Source organism: Lampetra fluviatilis, chromosome 31, assembly GCF_964198595.1.
Source record: "Lampetra fluviatilis chromosome 31, kcLamFluv1.1, whole genome shotgun sequence".
Classification (NCBI taxonomy): domain Eukaryota; kingdom Metazoa; phylum Chordata; class Hyperoartia; order Petromyzontiformes; family Petromyzontidae; genus Lampetra; species Lampetra fluviatilis.
The window spans coordinates 8985936-8999976 of NC_136305.1; the positions used below are offsets into that span (position 1 = coordinate 8985936).

At 45.4% G+C, this 14041-nt stretch overlaps 1 protein-coding gene across 3 annotated transcripts in view; it reads right to left on the minus strand.

Annotated features, from left to right (window-relative positions):
- Nucleotides 1-3021: 3021 nt before the first annotated feature.
- The window catches only part of LOC144943522 (uncharacterized), a 139367-nt gene continuing 128347 nt past the window's right edge, over nt 3022-14041 (minus strand). For 2 of the 3 annotated variants that reach the window (XM_078871050.1, XM_078871049.1), the window contains 2 exons: nt 11450-11638; nt 3022-10511 (listed from right to left, as the gene is read on the minus strand). In XM_078871050.1, the coding sequence (XP_078727176.1) occupies nt 10311-10511; nt 11450-11638 (390 nt within the window). In that variant the 3' untranslated portion in view covers nt 3022-10310. Of the gene's footprint in view, nt 10512-11449; nt 11639-13315; nt 13430-14041 lie in introns of all 3 variants that reach the window. The other variant, XM_078871048.1, reaches the window with a different exon arrangement.

The following is a 14041-nucleotide window of genomic DNA, read 5'->3' on the forward strand; positions in this document are numbered from 1 at the left end:
TATTTTAATTTGTTGTCGCATAAATGTCATCAGCACATCTAAAATGGTACCACTTTGTCTCTTTATGTTTGTGTTTATTTCCCAAATACAATTTTTGGAGAGAAAAAAATAATTGTTGCACAACTTTGGAGAACGCTGTCTCCTTCCCCGACTCATATTTTGATTTGTATGTTTGGTTGTTCCATTTTTGTAAGTGTTTTTATAATAAAGTTTTTTTTCCATTTGTTTATTAAAGCTCCAAAGATGGACTCAATATATACAGTATATCAAAAGGCGAGTGTACTATAAGTTTGTTGACGAACGTAGACATCTGTTTGGAGGAATACAACTGGAAAAACCACATCGGAACCTTTGGCAGCTATTGAAGGTGGATCGGGATTAAAATGTTGAAATACAGAGCCGGGCGAGAGCATGTTGGAAGATGTCTTTAAAAACTGAATTTGAAAATGACATCGATTGACAGTGTAACTTATAATGTGTGTTCACCGATGTGTATTACCCGCTGTTATATACATAGGAAACATGATCACTGACAAAGAAAATTAAACAAAAGGTGAAAAGTAACCACATATGCAAGAAAAGGTGAATATTTTGAATTGCAGCACGAGGCAGGAAGAGAAACGCGTGGATTATATAATCACTCGCATGTTAAGCACACCATATACAGTATGCTGTACTGTTAGGACAAAGTGGGATTGGGTCTAACACATCGCTGTAAGGGATAAAGGCCGGTGGTCGCGACTAACGAGCTAATTGTAGCCAAGCAGAGAACGCATTCAAGTCGACGTTCACTGTGAGGCTTTTACATTACGGGACTGTGAGGAACTGGTGCGTCCAGAACCTAGAATGGATTCTTATTTTACTAAGGGCGAATTTATACGTTTAGGAAGTGAATGGGAGACGAAACCAATGGCAGGCAGCAGGGAAGACTTGTGGTTATATAATAACGATGGCACGTTGTTATCCCTACATATAATTTGAAAAAGCTGCCACGATTTAAACAACGTTATATAGCTCGTAGCTGTAGAGAGCGAGAGAGAACAATGCGGTTATAATTTCTCGATGCGGCACAGCTGATTTGTAAATATTTTATTGTTGTTGCTAAAACGTTGCATTGTTTTTAATTGTACTGTACTAACCCAATGTTCTTACCCCCCCCCCCCACTATCCCCCGCCCTGTTGGCACTCACAGCCAGTGATGTCTGGCGAGGGTGGATTCGTGAATGCCGTAATTGGCTCCGCTCTTGAACGCTTGTCCCGTGCTGGCAGCTGAAGCGATGATTGTGTGCCCGGGTAATGACGGCGCTGTCACAAGCCCCCGTATTGATGACGCCGCGGACATGGAACAGCGCGAGATCCACTGCAAAGCCCCATTGGAATATTGGTTTTGCTTCATTGACATCACCATCAGCCATGAGCAAGCCACTGTTGGATGAAAGTCTCCCGAAAACTGCGGCCTTCTCTCGTGATTCTGTGATGCAACGATCCGCCTAGCATCTGTACACGTGCAGATTCCATTGCTCCATCTCCTCAGAGGACGTTCTTGGATGCATTTCATCCATTGGCTACCAATATTATTCTTGACCATGAGTTAGTTATCATGCCTTCTAGTGAAGTGTCCTGCCCAAGCTCACCGACTTTCCTTAATAGTTAGAACGACGTCTTTAACCAGCGTGTTTTCTAATCCGTCTGTTCCTCTTTCTGTATCTTATATTTGACCCAGCATTAGCGCGTTCCCCGCGAGTTGCAGATGTTTACGGTTTAGAATGTATTCATGTTGAACTTCTTTCGTAAGGTACGTAGCCAACCGTGCTAATCGGAGGAATCTGGTCGGCTGGCCTGGTTATCACCGTGGGCACAACCATACAAAAATAGTTGGTGTCTGCTTTACAAAGTGGACGTAAAAAAGATCCCTGCCGTCATTGAAATGAGAACATTGTGTGCTGACACCATAATCCAAATTTGCCAAATTATACAAATTTACCTGTAAATTACTCAGTTGGGATTACACAGAGCAATCACCGCCTCATACTGGCAGACGAAGACTACATCCAGATTGCAGGCCATGTGCAACGCCAGCTTTTGTCCACAGGGACATCTGCCAATGAGGGTGCCCTTTCAAATTATTGAGATAAGTCGCCCATCGCGTGTAAAGTGCCCGGTCAAGCCCTGGTGTAAAGGGTACTCATGTCAAAAATAATTAACAACTATCCTTATATTTATCATACAAATATGTGGGGAGCGGAAGAGCAGCGGTTAAAGGGCTGTGCTACCAACCTGGCGACCCTAGTAAGATTCCCGCTCACGGCCAACATCAGTGACGATTATCTGAACTGGTCCTGGGCCTCCCCTAGGTCGACACAGCCTCAAATGAGTACCCGGTGCGTTGTGTAAACATCGCCACTGGGGAGACAAAGGCGGTTGGGTGTGGTGCTGGGCACCCACCCCTCGTGTTCCGTTCCGGCCTTCATAGGTGCTCGATAACAGCACTTGCCCCAACAGTCTGTTAAGGCTACACGGGGGATGTTTGTTGTTGTTGAAAACAACGTCAGCCACGTCTTTGGGCTCCATGGTAGTGTAAACAATGTGTATGCAAATTATGGTCTACACTCAATTAAAAACCAAATTACGTTTCTGTATCAAGTCACATTTCTCCGATGGGCGGTTTGGCCTGGGGGAGAGGAATACAACACGAGGTCTACTTACGAAGAAAATTATAGAAAACAAAAATCCGACACAATACGCACACACGACACAACACGGTGAAAACGGCGCAATGAGGATGTGCGCATTCAAGTTTGACTCGGTCTGTGTCAAAAACTATTTTTAACAGAGCAGTAAAAAACGTAAAACACAGAACTCTGCCTGTGCGCCCCACTATATTTTGGACGTCACGTAAAAAAAAGACACAAGGGAATGAATGCTGAGACAAAGTTGTTTACCACGTGTCCATGTCATCCTAATTTTCCTTGCACATTTGCCCTCCATAAAGACACCCTTGTTTACTCGACGATGCAGCAATTATCGATGCAACAAATGCTTTATTGCAGTAAATTTTGCAACAACAACAGAAAAAGCAGCAGAATCGTGTTACACTCCTTACACCTCGTTTTACACGGACGCAGCAACCCGCTTGCTAGCGGAAAAGTGTAAAAAAAAATCCCCGAACAAAATTAAACCGAACACCTGAAGTCGACATTAATCTACGTTGTATACATCAGGTAGATGAAGGCGAGTGTTTTTGGTAGTATGAGAGACCACCGTAACGGTCATGTCAGTAAATAACTCACACGTGAATATATTGGTAAGCAAGGCCAAACTGAAAGGCCATCCAGCACATCACAAAAGCGTTTGTCTCCAAGCGTTGAAGATTGGCCTTGGAAAAACAATAACAAGTTTTAAAAATAAATGTTTGCCAAAACCCCAGTATGAGCTTGCACATACGATTGCACACATGCACTCTTTCACGTGGAATATATGTAAAAAGTTTGGAGAGCAGAACAAACAGACCGATGCAGTCGCACAGACACCACTTTTAACATACGACCCCACTAAACTTGAGCAAACATATGGATTCAACCTCTCCACCTGGAATTGATAGAATGGCCTTTATGACGTCCATCAAACAAAGAGACCCGACTCAGAAGTTATAAAGTGAAGAACTTTACCAAAACAACTCGCCCCTTGCTACCATTTGAGCATATAATCTTCATCTAGGCCCCATGAAGCGGCATCCCTTTAATCAAAACATTAAAAATAGTTGCTCTGGTACAAGGCACCGTTAAATCAAAATGATCAACATGCTTTAGAGTAGTTGTCCGTGGAAATAAATCGACTTAAAAAATTTGTAGAAGTTCCGTTAAAATTCGTTTTTTTTCTATAAACATGACATCTGAAACATATTGGCAAAAAAACGTAATGACCGCAAAATTGGTGCAGTACTCGTGTGAGGAATGTGCGGCGTTGACAAAGTTGGCAATTCTTTACAAAATAAAACTCAGTTTCAGGATGTGCGACGTGTGTGACTTGCGAATCCAATGCTCGGTGAGCGTCTTTCGCCGCTAGGAATAAAACCACGGGCAAAACATCCTGTTCTTTTTCTTAAAAGGAGAGTGGGGGGGGGGGAAATCCTCGCCAACATTCAAGGTGCGTATAAAATGGCAATATTTGCTAAACAATTGCACCGCATTTGTAGTGCAGCCTACACTAACGACTGCACACCAGCAGCCATTTACTTGGTAGGTTACATTACAGAACTGACAAGCAAAAGCTTGTCGCAAGCTCCCTATCTTCTCCCTCCACCAGTGTGCTAAACATCTTTAACCAATACTCCTCGCTGTTACTGCTGCTGCTGAATAACGCACAAGGAGGGCATTTGTAATCTCCCAAAGTCAACCATCCACTCTGAAAGACAATTCAGCAATACTTATTAACACAGCAATTATTATACTCAACCCAACGTGATGTCCAGAAACGGTAAAGAATAAAAAAAACATGTTTTTTTCTTTCTCTGAAGGCTGTCCGTGAATATCGTACGAGAGTGGAGGAGCTTTTAGACACGAGCTTAGATGTTCTTCCTAGGCACATGTTATCGACGCTTGCAAACAGGGTCAAATTACTCCAGTTTAAGGGATCGGGGACTGGGTGATTAATCGCACAATCGTAGCAAGAGCGCAATGGCTAGAGACTTGCAGTTCCATTGTTCGTGTTCATCGGGTTATACATTTCTCTTTTTAACAGTAAATATCACATTCCCCCCCCGCACCCCCCCCCCCCCCCCAAATCGTCACATTTTATTCTAGTGGTGTTATAGCTGTATTAACCTCCTCATTGCATAGCCGGTGGGAAAAAAAACGGTACAGTTCAGTAGTTTTTATTCTGGCATACTTTGCCCGCTGCCACTTGTTCTAATCATTACATATTTGACATGCACTACACGCGCAAGGAGCGAGGTTTTAATTAAAGGAAAGCATTCTCACCATTATCCTGCGGACCTCAAACACTCGCGAACATGTTTATTAGAACCTTCATGGAATGTACAACGTATACATGAAAGGCTGATGGCAGTAGCTCCATGGGGGGAAGACGGGCACATTTCATAAAAGGCAATGCTGTTCAGGGCGGTCCAGATGTCTTGTGACCCCCATTTAAATCTCTAAAACTTAATATTTTAAAGTAAGGTTTATTTAAAACATAGATGAATATATCAAAAGGGAAAACATTTTTGAGGTCGATAAAGTGGGGGGGGGGGGGTCACAAGACATCTCGACCACCCTGTACACCAGGGTCACACAAAAGTAGACATTCTTTTCACCAGGCATTTTGTAAAGCAAACATTTCCCATGCATTTACACACAAGCTAAAGAGTGTGCAGTGAAACCTCTTAACATTTTTTTTGTGCATTCTCTGTTTGCTTTCATTGTCCATGAGCCCCACCAGTCTGAGATATGCAGGCACAGACTGCAATCATCATCATACCAAATGTAAACCATGTGGTAAAAACGGCTTTGTTTATACGCACGCATAGTACAGAGAGGTTGGCTTTCAGACGTGGGACAAACGTAACGGGTACGTTACGTTGTCCTGTAAACGGCGTCGAAGTCAACTTCAAACTCTGCTGCACTGCACTTTATGCCGACACCCTTGGTTGATTTGCCGTCACCGCATGCTAAACAAGTATTCTTTTAGACATATGGCATTGCTTCGAATGAAAATAAAAGACTTTCTTTTAAGGGAAGAGAAAAAAAAACCCCACCTTAACATTGGACTCGTTAGAAAAAGATGGCTGTGCCTTATGCTTGAGCGTAGAGAAACATAGTTCAGTAATTGCATTGAAATAAACAAACCGTATTTGCGTTCTGGTCTCTAATAAACTGAGCTGCTGAAAATTAAGTTTACTAGTGAAGTGTTAAATGGAGCCAAATGAATGCTCATTTCCTGCACCTGCATTTGTTTGCACGGCCAAACCTTTAGGTAATTTCAGACAACAGAGGCGGGTGCGTACGTTCACAAATAAAGCAAACCTTTTCAACTGCCACTTAAGTGCGCACTTCTAAAATGCAGGCTGCCAATTACATTTTGGAACTCAATGGGCTATTTATTGCATTGGTGGTCTTGTGGGGGGGGGGGGATCATTTCATCCCTTGTTACATAACCACTTTAAATCTGTTACAAAGATAGAGAAACCACACCTGGCAGGCCATCCTCTTTCTCTCTGTATGTCAACAAAGCTAAACATACCTCCAGCCTTGACTACTGACAAGCCATGAAGGCGCGCGCGTGTGTCGTCAATGCCAAATTTATTTTCTGTAACATTTTAGTCAGCCGGAGTTTTGTCAAACTTATATTTGAGATAAGTCTTATTTGTTGTTGCTGTAATTCAAATTCCGGCCCTTATCGAAAGTTACCGATGTACGTTAACACATTTCTACATCGTGTTAAATTTACCGTATCGAATGACAGTGTTCGATGTGCACGTTTCGCTTGCGGAGATATTTGTTTCACCCGGCCGTGTTCTTAGTGACGTGGGCAGCGAGGGCAGGCCACGCGCTCTCGTGGAGGAAATCCCTTCTCCACATTTTACTGGAGATTTTGTCGGATCTGCTAATTGTCCGACACGGGATGTACTCTCTTAAAATTGGGCCCGACCCACCACCACCCCCGCCCCCCCCCCCCAAGGCTGCAACTTAAAAATGTCTGGTCTGAACGCGGCACTGGTCGCTGCCGATTTCTACTGTAGAGAATTGGTGCAACGTGAGGAGATGGAAAAAAAATCGCCTTCGTTTCCAGCGGCAAAGGAGATTGCGTCGCACGTGTACCGTCGATGGCGGTTTATAACAAGTTTTAAAAATAAAAGCGAGATGTTTTTGGAGATGTTTTAAAATGTCTCAAAAGGTCGCGCCGACGTCACTGGACACCACGATATTAGTCCACGCATCGCGCAATCCTGCAAAAGCCACATTAAAAAATAAAAGCCAGACGTTATTGGGGAGCAGCGACGGCACAAGCTAGTGAAAGATTGCATGTCGTGCGTAACGAACGTTTGACGAATACGGAAGGGACACGTGTACACGCTGCACGGCGCTTACACTGTAATGGGTGACAGGAAAATTGTAAAGGTGAAATGGTCAATTGTGATGGCGACATTTCAAGTCAAGTCAGTATTTTAAAAAAAATTTCCCTCAGGTGTAAGCACCACCACTATTACAAACAATATGCAGATGCAGTGTTAAGAGTATAGTATTATTTTTTGACATGTCTTAATTTTACAGCATATTACTGTAGTGAGGTTTTTTTCTTTTCTTCCAGCCCCCTTATTGTTTGACTCAGTTGTCTGCACGTGAATAATGCCACGTTACATTTGTGTCAGACTAAAGCGGTGACTTCAAAGGGGAGTAATGATGATGTGAAAATCAAATTGTCATCTTCTCACTCTCTTTGCGAAGGTTTCTGTAATTTTTATAAAGTTGGTGGGCACTCCTGCCTGCTGGTATATAATGTATTCATATATAATTTGTTAAAAACATTTAAAATATTCTAAACTGAATGTTCCATAAAAGACTGAAGAATTCACTTCGTTTCAATGACAAAGATAATATACAACAAAAATGTACGTAAAGCCAAACCATTATATAAACCTAAAGTGTAGCGGTATTACCATAAACGCTACGCTGAACATTTTTTAAACATGAAAAGCAATGAGAAATTTAATATTCCAAATCAATTACCAAAATGACATTCCATATACATCGTAATATTTCCGAGGTCAATGTTACATTGGAAATGCACTTTCACCTGTTATGCTGGCCATGCCACGTCTGTAGACACGAAAAGGACTGCAAAAAGATTCACGCTGCAGCCTTGAAACTTGCTTTCTAATACCACTGCTGACAGCAGGGCCTCCTCTAGAGGGAGAGAGTACATCTCTCGAAGCGATATTTTCTTAAATGAAGTACTCCCATGTTACTGCACCATAAGAGACGTATGTAGACCGGGAAACTGGAATTTTTTTTTTACCAGGTGAAGCCCACTGAGCTATTAGCTATTTGTCATAAGTTACCTGCCTGCCACAAGTGATAGCTCAGCAAAGTGGCTTATCATGTGGAAATTTAGAAAACTGGGGTTCGCAAAGAACAACACACGGGAATGTGCAAAACGTTTCCAGGGGTTACAGGTCAAATAAAGGTCAGTAGTCACAGAAATAGTACTTAACCTAAACTATTAAACTTTTGTTTTTATTTTACCAGGTAAGGCTCACTGAGCTATACAGCTTTTTTTCAGAAGCGACCTGGCTGCCACAAGTGAGAGCTCAAACAAGTGGCTGATCACGTGGAAATGTGAAGGGAAAAACTGAGCCCAAAGAAAAATCCACGTGACCACATGGAGAAAATGCAAACTCCAAATATGCAGGCGTCAGGATCTGGATTAAACCCACAACCTCCTGTATATCAGGCGAGGGAGATAACGTCTCGCCACTGTGGCTCCCCAAAATAACGAGCTCGATAATGAATCATTTTTGTTTATGTTATTTGCCAAAGAAGGCAAAAGTTGGCCAAAAAACTGAGATCTTCATTTTCAACAAGTCATAAAAACCCCTATCAATATTATTGTTAATTTGACCTGTTATTTTACAATACGCTGTTATGTTAAATGGAAAGAAAAACAAAGGAGTAAGTTCAAGGTCATCATCAGTGACGAATGGGAAAACTTATTAATTTATGGGCTGGGCACCTGCATGCATCACTGCACCAAGGGGCAGATCACATGACCACACAAGGAGAGGGTTTTCACAAGAGCGCGAGTGAGGCCACCGTGACGGCAAAGGCCTCAGCATTTAAGCCTCCTGAAGACAACCAGACCTTCACGCCTTTTTCAAACTTCAGCACCTCGGGTCCCATCGCGGTCCGCGTGCATCCAACGTTTCAAGCGTGCGATGTTGAGCAAGAGGGCGAATTGCCCCCGAGCGGCAAAAAAACTGGCAGGAATGGGCAACGTCGGTTTGTTCTGTAGCACGAGGTGCACAAGTTTGAGGATCGCCAAGTCACCAAGATACTGTCTCGTTAAAACGCCACACCCACCCCACCACCACCATGCATGTGATCAATCGAGGTGTAACCGGGTGCCAATCCATGAGAAACTTGGGCAAAAACGCACGAGTCCTCGCTGCGACTGCGCTCGGGAGTCAGGACCCCAGCGCTGTCGATTGTGCCACCGGTGCTGTCCAGTATGCAGAGTTGGAACGCAGCACTTCCCCCCCCACCCCCATCTACTTTGGGGAGTCTGTATAATGTTTTGGCTTTACGTAAAGTAAAATGCGTTAAATCTGAACCGACACAATTTTTTTTTTAAGATTAATCTTCGCGTCTAAGCCTCGTAAAGAGCGTCACACCTCTGAAAGAAACCCACCAAAAAGTAAAAATGTTAAACAAAAAAATGTATATAGAATTAAAGAGAACCTGCCATAATGAATACGTAAAACATGCAAACACTGCATATAGTGTTTAGTAGAAATATTTACAATGTTGCGAGAAATACCCCATTTGAAATAACACCATAACCTAAATATGCTTTAAGTTAAAAAAACAGTATACAAACACTCCGTGCATCACGGTAGCAACACGGGGCAGTGCAGGTCAGCGCACCCTTTGTGCCGTGCCACCTCACTGCCTGCCGCCGCCAGATGCCTTGGTGTTCACCACTAACTCTACGATGCGTTCTCAAGCCTCCAGCAGTACGCGGCATTTCAGATTTTTAATACCCCCCCCGCTCCCGCTTTCAAACGGCATCGACTTTGGTAGTGGATCACGGGCTAGTTGCTGAAGAGGATGCGAAGGTTGGTCTGGGTGCAAGGGAAATGCCTACTTGCTGATCACTGCAGTAAAGCTGATGTTCATTCGGGCTCCTCCACTGCACAATGGACGGTAACTACTCTTTAGCATCGGCTGTCCATCACAGTGCCCGGAGCACTTTGCAATGGGTGAGTCACAGCTGAGTAGAATTCAATTGAGCCTCCTACAGTTGTTCTGAGGTTTATTTTTGTATAACTGTCCTACGATTATTATCTTTTTCTTTACACGAGTGTCAATGCAAAGGACTCACCCACACTCGCAGTAGTGTTGTTGTTGTTGTTTTGCGCACGCAACTGCTTATCAACTGAGGCCGGGGTGTGTGTTTTTTTTAGTACCCGGTGAGTCTAGTCGATTCCCGGGCAAACACGATCACAATCGCGCGGCTGCTCAGCCTGGCCGAAGCAGCGTCCCGGCACTCGCCCTCCCCCCCCCACTCCCCCCACCCCCCGCACTGACGCAGTGTTACTGAGTGGCAGGCGACTCCTCGCCCACTTTGCTGGCTCTCTGAGATTTCCTAAGCTGCTCCTCCTCCTTCTTGCGAAGCTTCTCCCGCTGCCGCTCGATCTTCTCCTGCGCCTTGCGCTCCTTCTCTATCGCCGTCCTAATCTCCTTCAGCTTCTTCTTGATGCTGGAGCGCTCCGCAAGGTTCGTCACGCCCAGGGCCTGCAGAAGGTGAACGGGAGATGGTTCACTACACGCCGCGCTTCTGGGCAACCTTCCCGCTGACAAACCGAATAAAACACACACACACACTTCCATGACAAAACTGTGAAATAAAAATAAATAGCTTGTGGTAGACTAATTAGTCATTGATACGCCCTGGTAAAATCATTTCAAATTCACGTAGAAAGCCAACTTAAATTGCTGTTTTGGTCTGGCGTATTACACGCTCTTGACAGTTAACACGTCAAATGTGCATTATGAAACTACCAGGATGATTTGCGCACAACGCATGAAAATAAAGCAACAGCATCCAATGGTGTTGCAGGACACACACACACACGTGTTGCAGGATGTACGCAGATACACAAGCAGCGCGCCTGTTGGCACATCGTACGTGAGGACACGAGTGTGAAGGTCAGCGCCGTCGAAAGGTTTTTGGAGGCCCGGAGAAAAATGCCAAATGAGGACCCCCTTTATGAGGCCCTAACTTAATTCGAGACCAGACAAAAACTAAAATTGCCATGTACCCAGGTGATCAGGTGGTTCAGACTTCAGATTACTCAGCTGGTATTGCTGAGATATGGCTTCACAAGCATAGTGAGTTGATGGTTTCAGCCCAGTGACCAAAGGGGAAAAAAGAGAGGGGAAACCCCTCAACAATACTTACCTGCTCACTAGAGCCACAGTCATTTATGTCCGAGAAATTGCAATGTTATCATTATAAAGATGATAAACGGCAAGCACCTCTCCCCTCCCTTCCTATTCCACCTTCCTCCAGCTCTACAGGCTTCCAACAACCCCACTGGACTTATTTACCCACCTGCCACCACTGGTCTCAAGGGACGTGACAATGTCAGCACGATCGAAATAAGATCAGGGGACGAAGCGACACCGACGGAAGGCTGCGGAGAGCCGTCGTAACGGAGGCCGTGGCCAACCTTGAGCTTGGTGCTGTCGAGCTGCAGCAGCTGCTTGCCGTCGACGCCCTGAGTCGTGAAGGCCTCCACGTGCTGCTCCATGCCGAGCTGCGCGAGCCACTGGGACACCTGCTCAGGCGTCCACTCCGGCACGGTGCGGTTCGCCCACTGCTGCTGCTTCGCGGGCGACTGCAGCGCTTCCTCGGAGCCCTGCGACACCCGCGCAACAAGCCACCGCGGTTCGCTCCGTGAGCCGAGTTGCACACGAACGAAGGAGCGAACGAGCGAACGAACGAGCGTATCACCCCCCCCCCCCCACCATCCAGTGGCATTGCGCAAATAACTCGTGCTAGAGCAGCCGTGCCAAATCGTAGTCGACTGGGTGCCACGAGGCTGGTGGCCTCAATCCTAAAGTGGAAAGCCAGGACAGAGGTCGCAACCGGGTACCCGATACCCGTACCCTACCCGATACCTGGCTACCCATACCCGGCCGGGTATGGGTACGGGTAGCCGTTTGCGACCCTGGTGTGGCCGGGTACGGGTAGGCCGTGAGTCACTGGTGAGTAACCGTTTGTCACTCATTTCGGGTGGGGTACGGGTAGGGAACGGTTACCCGTACCCGGCCGGGTACGGGTACGGGTACCCATTTGCGACCCTGGTGCGGCCGGGTACGGGTGCCGGTAAGGAATCAAAACCCGTTTGCGACCTCTGAGGCAGGCTCAGCTGCTCGACAGGGGAGTGACTAAGAGGCACAATAACAGCCCAATGGTGAGTTTGGACCTCTGTTAAACGTATGCAAACGCAGCAGAATCAAGATTGTTAAAATTAGCAGCGTGCGAAGGAGAAACATGCCATCCACTGGATCAGCTACAATGCGATTGTATTTTGTTTTATTGGTGAGGAGGGAGGGATTTGCTATATTTGTGTCAATATTTTATCGAAAGCATTGTATTATTTTATACTGTGACAAAAAACTATAACAATACAATAATATTTCATACAAACTCTTTTAAATGTTTTTTTTTACAGCTCGTAAACAACCTTTGACTTGAACTGAAATATCCCATGAGGCAGTCTTGAATGAATGAATGGCAGTACAATGCCATACCAATACTGTCCAGGCACATCTTATTTGATTAGAATGTGATGGTGGAAGCCATGCAATGGACGAATTTACCTTGGTGGAAAGGAAACCGTGAGGAAGGGTTACAAACTCTTATTCGCAAGCAGGAGGGATGTGGGATGTTGCAGAGACGCCATTAAAGAATGAGTCACAGGGATGCGCAAGAAATGATAAATGACGCACCAGCATCACAGAACAGGATTCTCAAGAGTGAAAAGGTCCATTGATTAGGAGCATCAGTAGCAGAAGCATAGGCCCAGAGAGTGCTTTTGAACATATTATTATTTTACTGATAATTTACAAAGCATACATACTGTATAGGTCGTGGCATAATATTTACACAATGAACGCTTATTCATTAAATAATTCGTGACAAATTATTCCGGTTCGGAAGCGATCGTTGGCAAATAAGCTCGTTTTTGCCCATTCCAACGCAGCAATGCTCACTTTAACTACAGACACCAGAGTCCTGCTCCACTCGGACGTCTGCGTGAACTCCAACCCATGCATTGCCACGCACTCTGCTCTAGTTACAGGGCGACTGGCGAGAGTTGGTTTTTCGCCGCAGCATTGGAGAGAGAGAGAGGTCGGGGGGGGGGGGCAAAGAATGAGGCTGTAATCAAACATTTACGCTCTGTTTTTTCTCTCTCTCTCTCTCTCCCCGTTTAACGGTTCGCTTTTGCGACAATCTTGAGAATCCTCGCTGCGAGCGGCAGTGTCCTCGGCAGGCGCCGTCCCGGCCCGTGACAAGTCAGTGGTCATACCTCCTCAGAGGAAAGGGTTAGTGTGTGTGAGCGGCCCCTGACTCTGGACTCTGCCACCAGACCGGGCATTTCCAGCGAGCTCGTGCTGCTGGGTCTGAATTCCCCACTGAATGCCTAGCAATGGGGGGGGGGGCGGGGGAGCAGCAGTGCCATCACGGCAGGGTTGACACACACCCCCCTCCACGCATGCACAAAGACAAACACACACACACACACACACCTACTTACATACACACAGACGCATATACAGAACTTAAGCACGTGCAAATACGCCCGCGCACATACACAAATACATAACAAGACAGACACAACTGCAAAAAACTATTTGCACATATATACACTTAAACGCACCAACAAAGACAAAGGTGTATAGTCTTAACAGGCTTTTGGGGAAAGTGCTATTAGTGAGTACTTGTGAAGATTTGCACAGCACACGAGGTGGTGGTGTTCCCTATATCACGCCTGGCCACCTTGTCTCCCCAGTGCTGAGGTTTACACAACGCACCAGGTACTCGTATAAGGTGCCCAGGACCAGTTCAGATGTTACCTGTCACTTACGTTTGGCCATAGCCAGCATTTCCACCCAGGCCACAGGGTTTGTAGTGCAGTTTTCTAACCACTACACACACAAAGACTCCCCCCCTATATAAGATACAGACTGTTGGGGAAAGCACTCTACGTAAGCACCTAAGGTATTAAGCTTGGCACAATAACGCACGAGAGAAC